General features: G+C 29.8%; 2 protein-coding genes across 37 annotated transcripts in view; one reads left to right on the top strand and one right to left on the bottom strand.

The window, feature by feature from the left end:
- Positions 1 to 13,315, top strand: part of LOC126893466 (protein claret segregational-like) — a 649,821-nt gene that overhangs the window by 477,512 nt on the left and 158,994 nt on the right. The gene's annotated exons all lie outside the window — the stretch shown is intronic.
- The window catches only part of LOC126893469 (protein disulfide-isomerase A6 homolog), a 504,458-nt gene that overhangs the window by 457,309 nt on the left and 33,834 nt on the right, over positions 1 to 13,315 (bottom strand). For 2 of the 17 annotated variants that reach the window (XM_050663717.1, XM_050663713.1), the window contains exon 8: positions 5,503 to 5,869. The exons of the other annotated variants lie outside the window; for them this stretch is intronic. In XM_050663717.1, the coding sequence (XP_050519674.1) occupies positions 5,518 to 5,869 (352 nt within the window). In that variant the 3' untranslated portion in view covers positions 5,503 to 5,517. Of the gene's footprint in view, positions 1 to 5,502; positions 5,870 to 13,315 lie in introns of those variants that run through there. 17 annotated transcript variants of the gene reach the window in all.

Here is a 13,315-nt window from a genome sequence, read left to right as displayed (position 1 = left end):
CTGAGAAAAACTTTATTTCCCTGGATTACTATAATGTTGTCCTGGTTTACCACTTTTTTTTATAAACTAAATTAATATGTATATGTATTACACAGGGGCGGCCCGTCGGGGTAGGCAAGGTAGGCGCCGCCTACCCTCTTCAAATGTAGTGCAATAATATAAATTATTAATATAAATTACTTATTTCAAAATTGTAATTTATAAATTTTGACACAATACCTACAATAAAAAAGCAAAAATTATCCAAATTATTATAAAAATATCCAAAAAATTTTCTCCGAAGTTATAATAATTATTGTACGCCCCTTGTAGTATCAGTAGTAGTGCATAAGATTCTATATTCTTCCTAGGTCAGGCACTTGGAAAAGTAGCCTGAAATAGAACGACGACAACACCGAATCGTCCGAATCTCTCTCTCTTTACGCGAACTTGTCCTTAGCGGGAGGGTCGACTCTACGAATTTTTAAAGCAGGCGGATAGGCACAGAATCTTTTAGCCGAACTAGCCTACAAAATTGTATCAGTTGTTTCTCTTGTGTGTTGTGAAGCTGCTTTAAATTGTTTTTTTATTTTGGCTGTTATTAGTAGGTTAAGTATTTAATAAAAATAGGTAGGACAATTTAAATTTGTTTATGAAAAGTGAATAATAAACAGGTAAATTTGAGATCGGTCTATTGAAGGGCATTTTAATTTTATATTAATTTAGTAATAATTCACCAACGAGAAATAAATCTGTGAATAGTTATTTGTCGAATAAAATTTATCAGTGGTCGATTATATTTTTATTGTGTTTCAATACAATTTGGATAATTTAAAGTTAAACTGACGAACTGTGTTATATTATATACACTTACCGGCAGAAAAAACAGCCACCCCAAAAAATGGGTCATTTTTAATGTCTTGTATTTCCTAAACCTGATGTCCGATTTAAGTAATTCTTTTAATATGTTATAGCCTTATTCATTAGCAATATCTCTGTAATAATATTGTTGATAGAAAGGTACATTGTCATTGTATATAGGGTTTACGAATCAAACTGTGTTTTTTTCTCAAACTTTGGAACACCCTGTGGAATGTTCTAGCTTTTATGAAATACTAAAATTAAAACCCAACTATAGCCTCAGGTTTTCTTAACATTATGTTTTTTGTTTCATTCGTTTATGTTGGATAATAAAAAAGTTAGGCACTTTAACAACTACCCCTGTTTTCGTCAATACAGGGTGTTTTTAAATAAGTACCCCCAAACTTTAAGGGGTAATTCTGCATGATAAAATAATGACAGTTTGCTTTATAAACGTATGCCCGTAAATGCTTCGTTTCCGAGATAGGGGGTGTTGAAATTGTTCTTACAAACTGACGACTTATTTATTGCTCTAAAACGGTTTGTGATATGCAAATGAAATTTGGTAGATTTTAAGAGATAGTTATTGCGCATTTTTTGGCATACAATTAAGAATTTTATATTCACCATTGGCGTGCATACGGGTATAAACATTTTAGATATATCCCGTATGCACGTCAATGGTGAATTTAAAATTCTTAATTGTATGCCAAAAAATGCGCAATAACTACCTCTTAAAATCTACCAAATTTTATTTGCATATCACAAACCGTTTTAGAGCAATAAATAAATCGTCAGTTTGTAAGAACAATTTCAACACCCCCTATCTCGGAAACAAAGCATTTGCGGGCATACGTTTATAAAGCGAACTGTCATTATTTTATTATGCAGAATTACCCCTTAAAGTTTGCCGTACTTATTTAAAAACACCCTGTATTGACGAAAAGCAGGGGTAGTTGTTAAAGTGTCTAACTTTTTTATTATCCAACAGAAGCGAATGAAACAAAAAACGTAATGTTAAGAAAACCTGAGGCTATAGTTGGGTTTTAATTTCAGTATTTTATAAAAGCTAGAACATTCCACAGGGTGTTCCAAAGTTTGAGAAAAAAACACAGTTTGATTCGTACACCCTGTATACAATGACAATGTACCTGTCTAGCAACAATATTATTACAGGGATATTGTTAAAGAATAAGGCTATAACATATTAAAAGAATTACTTAGATCGGACATGAGGTTTAGGAAATACAAGACATTAAAAATGGCCCATTTTTTGGGGTGGCGGTTTTTTCTGCCGGTAAGTGTAGATTTATAGATAATTAAAAATTTAAAGCGAGGTTAATTGTTAAACGTTATATGTGTAGCCTACCCGCATACTGAGGTCACGAGCCGCCACTGGTATTACATAAAAATTAAAGAATAATGTATGCGAAGTAAAGAACAACAAAGTTACAGACTTTTTTAGATGGTGTACTTGTTATCGGGTTAACACATTCAAAACGTAATTTTTTGTATGTACAGGGTTATTCACTATATTTTGACCCCTCTGTAAACTGCTTTATTTACAGAATTAGAAAAAATGTGAAATACAAAAGTTATTCGATTTTTAAATTATGATTTTTTGACATATATATCATACTAGTGACGTCATCCATCTGGGCGTGATGACGTAATCGACTATTTTTTTAAATGAAAGGGGGGAGGAATTTAGGGGTCGTGCGCTAGCTCATTTGAAAGGTTATTCGATTGTCTATTCAGTAATATAAACATTAAGATAATCATTTATACAAGGTGTCCAAAACAAATTTTTTTAATTAAATTAATTGACACAAAAAGAAGAATGTATATAATTTATTTAATTTAAAATACATTCTACTGCTGTCAGAAAACAGAAATAAATGTTTATTGAACAAATAAACATTACTTTTCACTTAAATTCAATGGTCAACTGCCACCCATCTGCCTCCTGGCAGTTTGAACATTGAATTAAAGCAAAAAGCAATGTTTATCTGTGCAATAAACTTTCATTTCTGTTTTCAAACAGCAGTAGAAAATATTTTGAACTAAATAAATTACATATATTATTCTTTTTGTGTCAATTAATTTAATTCAAAAAAAATTTGACACCCTGTATAAATAATTATCTTGATGTTTATATTACTGAATGGAGAATTGAATAACCTTTCAAATGAGCTAGCACACGACCCCTATTCTCATTTAAAAAAATAGTCGATTACGTCATCACTCCCAGATGGATGACGTCACTAGTATGATATATATGTCAAAAAATCATAATTTAAAAATCAAATAACTTTTGTATTTTACATTTTTTTCTAATTCTGTAAACAAGGCAGTTTACAGGTGGGTCAAAATATAGTGAATAACCCTGTACTTATAAGCTATTGATTATGTATTGCAGAAAGGAACTACAACGTTAACTTGGTTTTATTGTTTCATATAGTCAACAGACCTGTAAATATGAAAAACTCGCGGAGTGCTACCATTTAAATGGGTGCGTTTTTGAAAAAAGAGTGAATTAGTCCCTAGGCATAGGGCGAATTAGGGTGAGTTCTATGCACTTTTCGTACAAACACGTCTACAGGAAAATTGTTCCAAGTTAAATTTACTATCGAAAGATGACATTTTAAAGTAAAAAATATTTTTTTTTACAAAAATTTATTCAAAAGAAAAGCAAGAAAAAAACACGAATGATAGAGCAATTTTGTTTTTTGCCCCATAACTTTTTTCCACGGGGATATAGGTATAGACATTGCTTCACAGAAAATAAACTTCCATCTTTCCTTCTTAAAATGGTGTTTGGTAAAAGTCTCTATAATTTATAGTTTCCAAAATATGATTTTTCAAAATTCGCCACTCACAGAGATTTTGCCCCATTTTCCTCGTTACTTCTCAAACATTGGTCTCTAACTTTTTTCTACGTAGCTTTAGGTATATGCATTGTTACATTTAATAGGAAGACAAGTCAATAAATTGTCTTTAAAATGGTCTATTGTAGAAGGCTGTATGACTATTTTTAAGCAGATATGGTTGTTCAAAAATTTTATACTTTTAATGATTGTTGATATATTTTAGGATTAGTTTTAAATTTCTCATTATAACTTTTTTTGTTGTATATTTAGGTATATACATTGTCGAATATGGTCTTATTTTCTGGACTTTAAAATGGTGTATTGTAAACAATTCTAGGGCTATTTTTAAACAAGATATGCTTTTTCAAAATGTGACATATACACATGCAATAGGTCCCACTAAGTTGGAACCACATGGAAAACTTTTTTATTATTAACTTTATGAAAAAAAGTGATTCCTTATAAAATGTTCTGCATAGTTTATAACCTAAGATGCAATCATCAGATATAAAATTGTATCAATAGTGTACGAAGTATGTTACTAAATATGAATTGTAAATATGAATTTCGCTCAAGAGTAAAGTACCTTTATATTTCACAATATCTAAAAGTGTTATTAAGAAAAGTTATTTGGAATTAAAAATTATGTTATAATATGCAATTATATTCTTCTAATTAAAAAAATAAAAAAAAATTTAATTTTTCTCAAATTACGGATACCCTTGGATATCCTACTGATATCTTCTTTAAAAATAGTCCTAGAGTACTTTCCGGAACACCATTTTAAAGTAAAGAAAATAACCTTTTTTATTCCAGAATATATATATACCTAAATGTACAAGGGAAAAAATCATAATGAGAAATTTAAAAAGTAATCATTAAAAATATCAAAAATCATTAAAAGTATAAAACCTTGAAAAAGCATAACTTGCTTAAAAAGAGCCGTATAACCTTATACGATAGACCATTTTAAAGGTAATTGACTCTTTCTACTAAGTGTACCATTGCGTATACCTAGAAATGCGTAGCAAAAAGTTACAGAACAATGTTTGCCAAATAATGGGGAAAATGGCCCAAAAATGCTGTGAGCGGCGAACTTTGAAAAATTATTTTTCGGAAACTGTAAATCCTAGATACTTTTACCAAACTTCGGTTTAAAGAGGAAGGGTGGAAGTTACTTTTCGCTGAAGCAATGACTATACCTATATTCCTGTGGAAAAAAGTTATGTAGCAAAAAAACAAAATTACTTTCTTTCGTGTTTTTTTCTTGCTTTTCTTTTGAATACATTTTTGTAAAAAAATATTTTTTACTTTAACATGTAATATTTCGATAGTAAATTTAACCTAGAGCAATTTTCCTGTAGACGTGTCTGTACCAAAAGTGCATAGAACTCACCCTAATTCGCCCTGTGCCTAGGGACTAATTCACCCCTTTCTCAAAAACGCACCCATTTAAATGGTAGCACTCCGCGGTTTTTTCAAATTTAGAGGTCCATTGACCATAGGAGACAATAAAATCCCGTTAACGTTGTAGTTTCTTTTAGCTCTCTTATTTTGAACATAATAAATAGCCTATTATTATGTAATCTCACATTTCGTACATTTTTCGATTATTAAAATTTTATTTGCTGTTATTATGACCTCATCCAAAGCTATTCTCCTCTACTTAGAAAGAAATTTATAACATACCAAATAGGTGACTAAGTTATGTTGTTACTCACTCGATGTTTTGTTGACATTTTGTTTACATTAGTCTATCAGTTAAATGGTTTTAACATCATGTTCAGTTTGGTGTCTCAGGCAAAACTTATAACGAAAAAGTTGTGTTAACAATTTTATATCTTTTAGTGGGATACAGGTAGACAGTACAAAGAAGATCCCGTGGTATTAAACGGAGGTTTAAAAGAATTTGTTGAGTGTTATCCATCGACAGTAGACAATTCCCACCTATTTCTGAGCCAGACGAATTGTGACATAGACGAGCTGCTTGATTTAGACAGTATAGTTTATCCAGAAGCCGGTTCAGTAGTCCAGATGAGATTAAAAATTCACGAAGTTCCAATATCCGAGGAAGAGGATATGGGAGTTGAATTCCATACAGAAGGGGGTGAGGAAACATCTGCTCCATCAGTTGATGCAATAGTAGATAATCCGAGCACCTCCATGGAAACAAACACATATAATGATTTTTGATGTGCAAAGTGTGTGACTAATGCTCAGAGAGCCGGCCGGACTAAGCGGAGACCGAACTAACCGAGGTCGAACTTACGGGAGTCTACTGTAGTCGACATAAAATTACAAAATTTAATTTTTTAGAACATTAAAAAACCTTCAAAATGCCGATTTTTGAAAGTTAAAAAGTTAATTTGTTACTAAGCAAACTGCAAAATAAGTGAAAATCGTTATTTGTTAATAAATTTTACTAAAATTACCTTAGAACTGTAGTGTTTCACCCAAAGTTGGGTATTGGGGTACTTAACAAACTCTTAAAATTTGAGACCGATCCATTAATTAGTTTAAGAGTTATTCTAATTGTTTATCCCAGAGACCTTTATTTTGCAATATCATAAGACAGACAATAATGAAGACAGGGTAATTCTGCGTATGCCAAATGAAAGTAGAAAACTGATGCTATCAAAATGTACTAAAAAAAGATCAAACAAATTATCTAATATAGTCAAAAATCGTAATGCCAAATTTGTGAAATTTTGTAGTTTATAAACATTTAGAATAACTTTAAAAATATTGTCCGTAGTAAAAATCATTTTACATATTAGAAAAGCTGGTATTTTACACGAATTTTTAAAAATGTAGTTCAATTAATGACTAGTCGTGGTAAGTGAAGGGGGAGCTGGGAGCCGACAAATGCACGAGTTCAAAAACTAAAAAGGCAACTTAAAACTACTATTATTTTCTGCAGCGTGTCTACTTAAGTTGGAAACATATGGGAAACTTTTTTATTATTAATTTTACGAAAAAAAGTTATTCTTCATAAAAAGTTCTGCATGCTCTAAAACCTAAGAATCAATCATCATATATCATATTTTATTAATATTATACGAGGTATGTCAAAAAATATGAATTTCGTTCAAGGGTAAAGTACCTTTATTTCTCTGAATATCGAAAATTCTTATTATGAAAAGTTATTTTCAATTAAAAACCAAGACCAAATATGCAATTACATGCTTCTAACTGAAAAAAAAATTCCAAATTTTTCTCAAATTTATGGATACTTAACTTCGTTTTTATTTATTACATATATTATAACTCTTTAATTTTATTAATAATTTTTCGAAAAAAAGTTATTCTTCATAAAAAGTGCTGCATGGTCTAAAATTGAAAATGCAACCATCAGATATCACATTTTATTAATTTTATACGAGGTATGTCAAAAAATATGAATTTCACTCAGGAGTAAAGTACCTTTATTTTTCACAATATTGAAAATTGTTATTAAAAAAGTTGTTTAGAATTAAAAACTATGTTTCAATATGCAATTACATCCTTCTAATTGAAATATTGTAAAATTTAAAGGTACTATACTCATGAGCGAAATTCATATTTTTTTGACACACCTCGTATAAAATTAATAAAAGTTGATATATCATAGTTGTATCTTAGATTTTAGACCATGCAGAGCTTATTATGAAGAATAAATTTTTTTCGTAAAATGAATAATAAAAGAGTTATATTAATTTGTAATAAATAAAAATGATGGGTATTCATAAAGAGAAAAATTTGGAAAATATTTTTTTTTTCAATTAGAAGCATGTAATTGCATATTTTATTTTGGTTTTTAATTCCAAACAACTTTTCATAATAATAATTTTCGATATTCAGAGAAATTAAGGTACTTTACCCTTGAACGAAATTCATATTTTTTGACATACCTCGTACAATATTGATAAAATTTGATATATGATGATTGAATCTTAGGTTTTAGAGCATGCAGAACTTTTTATGAAGAATAAGTTTTTTTCGTAAAATTAATAATAAAAAAGTTTCCCATATGTTTCCAACTTAAGTAGACTCGTATATCTCGGTATCTACTGAATATATTTTGATCGTTATTTTTTTAAGTTGTCTGTAATTTTTCTGTACATTACCAATATGCAATTTGTCTAGACATTTATTAATTAATAAACAGTCTAATTTGTTAAAACAATTTTTGAAAAAATAATTTTTGCCCAAAAATCCATGATTTTAATCATACTATCGTTATTAATCATAGAAAAAGTTAAGGTATAATTTAATAAATAAATTATCTTCAATAAATAATTATCTGATAAAAATCATTTATTTATTAAAGTGTACTTTAACTTTTTCTATGATCATTAATGATAATATGATTTAAAAAATAGATTTTTGTAAAAAAATATTTTTTCAAGAATTGTTTAAACAAATTAGATTGTTTATTAATTAATAAGTTTATAAACAATTTGCATATTTGTAATGTACGTAGAAATTACATACAAATTAAAAAAAGAAAGATGAAAATCCATTGAGTTGATCCGGAGAAACAGAAAATTGTATTAGTTTTAAATTGCTTTTTCGGTATTTTAACTCGGTGTACTTGTATGTTACCAAGTTAGACAGAGGTCCCAGTATACTGAAGTCAGAAGTCATAAAAGCAATACAACAAGCCAAAAACAATAAAGCACCTGGACCAGATCAAATCCCTGTTGAGCGACTTAAACTTTTGGATGAGGAAAACATTACCTACTTTCTTTAACAAAATTTACAACGAAGGAAAAATACCAGATGATTGGTTTGAGTCACTGTTTATAACATTACCAAAGAAAAGCAGACCCACCAAATGCAGCGATTTTAGACTAATCAGTTTGATGAGTCACACACTTAAGATACTTTTACGTATTATACAAAACCGAGAAGAGAAATTATAGAATGGGTAATAAGCAATTTGGATTTAGAAATGGTCTAGAAACTAGAGAAGCACTATTTTGTATGCGCGTTCTATTACAAAAAAGTTGTGAATTCCGAAAGAACGTTTATGTTTGTTTCATCGACTTCGAGAAGGCATTCGACCGAGTACAACATAATACACTTTTCGATTGCCTGGCTACCAAGGCTACTTACTAGACAAGAGGGAGTAAGGCTAGGCGGAGAAGTAATCAACAATATTAGATACGCTGACGATACAGCCATTCTTGCTGAAAATTTACAAGATCTTCAGACACTACTAAATCTAGTCAGTGAAGCAAGCTATCGGAGAGGCCTTAAAATCAACATTTCAAAAACAAAGTGGATGGCAGTTGGAAAGATTAATATAGATCAAGGTCAGCTTTCTCTTGATGGAGAGGAGTTAGAACGGGTAAATCATTTCAAGTACCTTGGCAGCTGGTTAAATGTAAATTGTGACTCTGATGAAGAGATAATAACTAGGATCGAAATATCACGGAAGGCTTTTATGACCTGGAAACCAGTTTTATGTAATAGAAACCTGTCGATGAATATTCGAAAGAAGGTGCTGAAATGTTATGTGTGGTCTATCCTATTGTATGGTTGTGAGACATGGACGTTAAAAACCACAATGCTAAACAAAATAGAAGCATTCGAATTGTGGTGCTATCGACGAATCCTAAAGATATCGTGGGTTTCGCACACTTGCAATGAAGATGTTCTTCAAATGATGAATTCGGAACGTCTGCTCATAAGCATCATAAAGAGGAGAAAAACAGAATACTTCGGCCATATAATTAGAGGACCTAAATACCATCTGCTTCGCCTTATAATACAAGGAAAAGTGGAGGGAAAGAGATGGATTGGTCGAAAGAAACTTTCATGGCTGCGTAATATTAGACAATGGTGTGGCTGCACAGTAGAAGAATTATTTCGCGCAGCAGCCGATAGAGAGAGATTTCAGGAAATTGTAAACATGATGACGGCCAACGTCTGAATACAGACACGGCACCTAAAGAAGAAGAAGACTTGTATGTTCCCCCTAGTAATCGTTTGAACTACATTTTTGAAAAATCGTGGAGGGTGCTGTGAAGGTACAATGTTTGTGCAAATTTTTTTAAGAAAAATACAAATCCCATTACTTAAAATGGCATCAATGAAATTCCTTAATTATTATAAACAAATTAGCTGTGAATTAAAAAAAACACATGGCTAACTTTGTCTCTAATGAACCCAGGCTAAATTTTCTTTATTTGAAAATTCGTGTTAAAATACTAGCTTTTCGAATATACAGGGTGTTTCATTGGGAAACGGAAATACTTTAATGGTTAATAGAGGTCACCAAGGCGATTCTAGATATACTAAATTTTTTGCCCTACCGACTTTTATATCTGAGTTACAGGGTGTTTTATCGATTTTGCTCATTTCTTTCCTAAGCCATAACTTTAGAACCACCCGGTATATTGTTTTAATATTTGGTACACATATCTCTCATTCAAAACCCAAACGACCGACATACTAATCACAAGAAAAATCCAGGTCCGTATTAACAAAAAAATATAAAATAATTGTGACCTTAAAACAACACCCTGTATATTGAAATTTTGAAAATCTGTTTGCATATTTGAAAAGAGCACAAAAAACTAAGTCTAATAGTTTGCTTTGATTTTTCGGCCAGACAATTTTTTGACTTTAATTTTGAAATTATATTGAATTTTTTTAAGAACTCCACATTAAAAAGCAGGTATTATTAACTTTTAATTATACATTATTAAATTTATTGAATAAATACTCATTTTAAAATGAATCAATATTTATTTACCACATTGGAAAGACCCAATTATTAATCACAAGAAAAATCCAGGTCCGGATTAACAAAAAAACCTAAAGTAATTGTGATCTTGAAACAACACCCTGTATATTGACATTTTCAAAAATGGTTCGCACATTTGAAAAGACCACAAAAATCCGAGTTTATCGATTCACTTTTAATTCTTTGTACAAAAATTTATTAACTTTAATTTTGAAATTAAATATATTCAAATTTTTAAGAACCCTGAAATTAATAGGCAGGTTTTTAAAGCACTTTTATTAATAAATCATTCAAGTTAATGAATAAATACTAATTTTAAAAATAATCAGTTATTATTTACAGCATTAGACGGACTTACTTACTAATCACAAGAAAAATTCAGGTCCGTATTAACAACAAAATACAAAGTAATTGTGACCTTGAAAAAACACCCTGTATATTGAAATTTTTAAAATACGTTTGCACACCTGAAGAGAGCACGAAAAACTAAGTTTAATGTCCCGCTTTAATTTTTTGTGCAGACAATTTAATGACATTAATTTTGAAATTATATCGAAATTTTTATTATGAGTTCGCAGAGTTCTTAAAAATTTCGACATAATTTCAAAATTAAATTCATTAAATTGTCTGGCCAAAAAATTGAAGCTAACGATTAAACTTAGTTTTTTGTGCTCTTTTCATACCTATGTGCAAACGGATTTTGAAAATTTCAATATACAGGGTGTTGTTTCAAGGTTACAATTACTTTATATTGTTTTGTTAATCCGGACCTGGATTTTTGTTATGATTTGTAAGTGGGTCATTCGAATGTCGTAAATAAGTATTGATTATTTTTAAAATGGGTATTTATTTAATAACTTTAATAATTTATTGTTAAAAGTGCTTTAAAAATCTGCTTTTTAATTTCAGTGTTCTTAAAATTATCAATATATTTAATTTCAAAATTAAAGTCATTAAATTTCCTTCGCGAAAAATTAAAGCAAACCGATAAACTCAGATTTTTGTGGTCTTTTCAAATGTGCAAACAAATTTTGAAAATTTCAATATACAGGGTGTTGTTTCAAGATCACAATTACTTTATTTTTTTTTGTTAATCCGGACCTGGATTTTTCTTGTGATTAATAATTGGGTCGTTCCAATGTGGTAAATAATTATTGATTAATTTTAAAATAAGTATTTATTCAATAGCTTTATTAATTTATAATAAAAAGTTAATAATACCTTCTTTTTAATGTTAGAGTTCTTAAAAAATTCAATATAATTTTAAAATTAAAGTCATAAAATTATCTGGCCGAAAAATTGAAGAGAACGATTAGACTTAGTTTTTTGTGCTCTTTTCAAATATGCAAACAAATTTTCAGAATTTCAATATACAGGATGTTGTTTTAAGGTCACAATTACTTTATAATTTTTTGTTAATCCGGACCTGGATTTTTCCTGTGATACAGGGTGGTTCTAAAGTTATGGCTTAGGAAAGAAATTGTAAAAATCGATAAAACACCCTGTAACTCGGTTATAAAAGTCGGTAGGGCAAAAAATATAGTATACCTAGAACCGCCTCGGTGACCTCTATTCACAATTAAAGTATTTCCGTTTCCCAATGAAACACCCTGTATAAAAAGATTGTTCCTACGGATAATATTTGTAAAGTTATTATAAATGTTTATAAACTACAAAATTTCAAAAATGTGGCATTAGGATTTTTGATTATATTGATTAATTTTTGTATCATTTTTTACATTTCTATACTATCAAACTTCTACTTTCATTTGGCATACTCAGAATTGTCCTATCTTCATTATTTTCTGTCTTATGTTATTGCAAAATAAAGGTCTCTGGGATAAACAAATAGAATAACTCTTAAAATAATTAATAGATCGGTCTCAAATTTTGAAGTTTTGTTAAGTACCCCAATACCCAACTTTGGGTGAAACACTAAAGTTATAAGGTAGTTTTAGTAATAGTTATTAACAAATCACAATGTTCACTTATTTTGCAGTTTGCGTAGCAACAAATTAACTTTTTAACTTTCAAAAATCGGCATTTTGAAGGTTTTTCAATGTTCTAAAAAATTGAATGTTATAATTTTATTTCAACTATTTAGTTTTTGAATGGGGTGCGAAAAATCGAAAAAATCGCGATTTTTGCACTAAATTGTTAATTAAAAAGCGGACGCGAACTCTAGACAGGAAAACAGGTAGGTTTTCTTCCTATAGGTCTACAATAACTAGAAAATAGTTAGCTACCTGGATCTTTGAGTGTCCCGAGAAAATCCTTATTACCCAGGACTATAATCACATATTTAATATGCGTCTTTCATGTAAAATACTCCTTTTTTGGTTTTTTATTTTATTAAAATTCCATTTAACCCGGGAGCAGTCGCGCCGTTAGAAAAAAGCTAACATTTTATCATTTTCCGTGATAACTTGATGAAAAATTTTGCAACATAACTTTCCACTCGTAAGTGCCTCGAGGAAGATTGTTGTAATGCGTAGGTATTTAAAAAAAAAAAAATATTTTTTTATTTTTTTGTGGAATTTATGGCTTTGGTGAGAACCAATAATTAGCTTTAGAATTGTTAGAAATAGATATTTTTAACATAACAAATAAATAAAAATAGTATAAAAAAAATTGTAAAGTTTTCAAAAATTTTTTGAAAATCTCAGGAGGTGTAACCAAAGAAAGTATTCCACCTGTTGTCAAGCTGGTGGTATGGGAACGATATTTATTGTCGTTTTCTGTGCTGCTTCGATTGATAACTTACTTTGTTTTTCGGTAGATGGCCCTAGTTCATCCGTGACATTTCTTTCTTTGCAATTCGGAAAGGCCCAAAGTGTGGTACGTGGAAGAATCTGAGAGAGGAGGATATGGG

This window comes from Diabrotica virgifera, chromosome 10, assembly GCF_917563875.1.
Source record: "Diabrotica virgifera virgifera chromosome 10, PGI_DIABVI_V3a".
Taxonomy (NCBI): domain Eukaryota; kingdom Metazoa; phylum Arthropoda; class Insecta; order Coleoptera; family Chrysomelidae; genus Diabrotica; species Diabrotica virgifera.
Note: the sequence above shows the minus strand (reverse complement) of the source record. Positions and strands in the feature narration are given on the sequence as shown.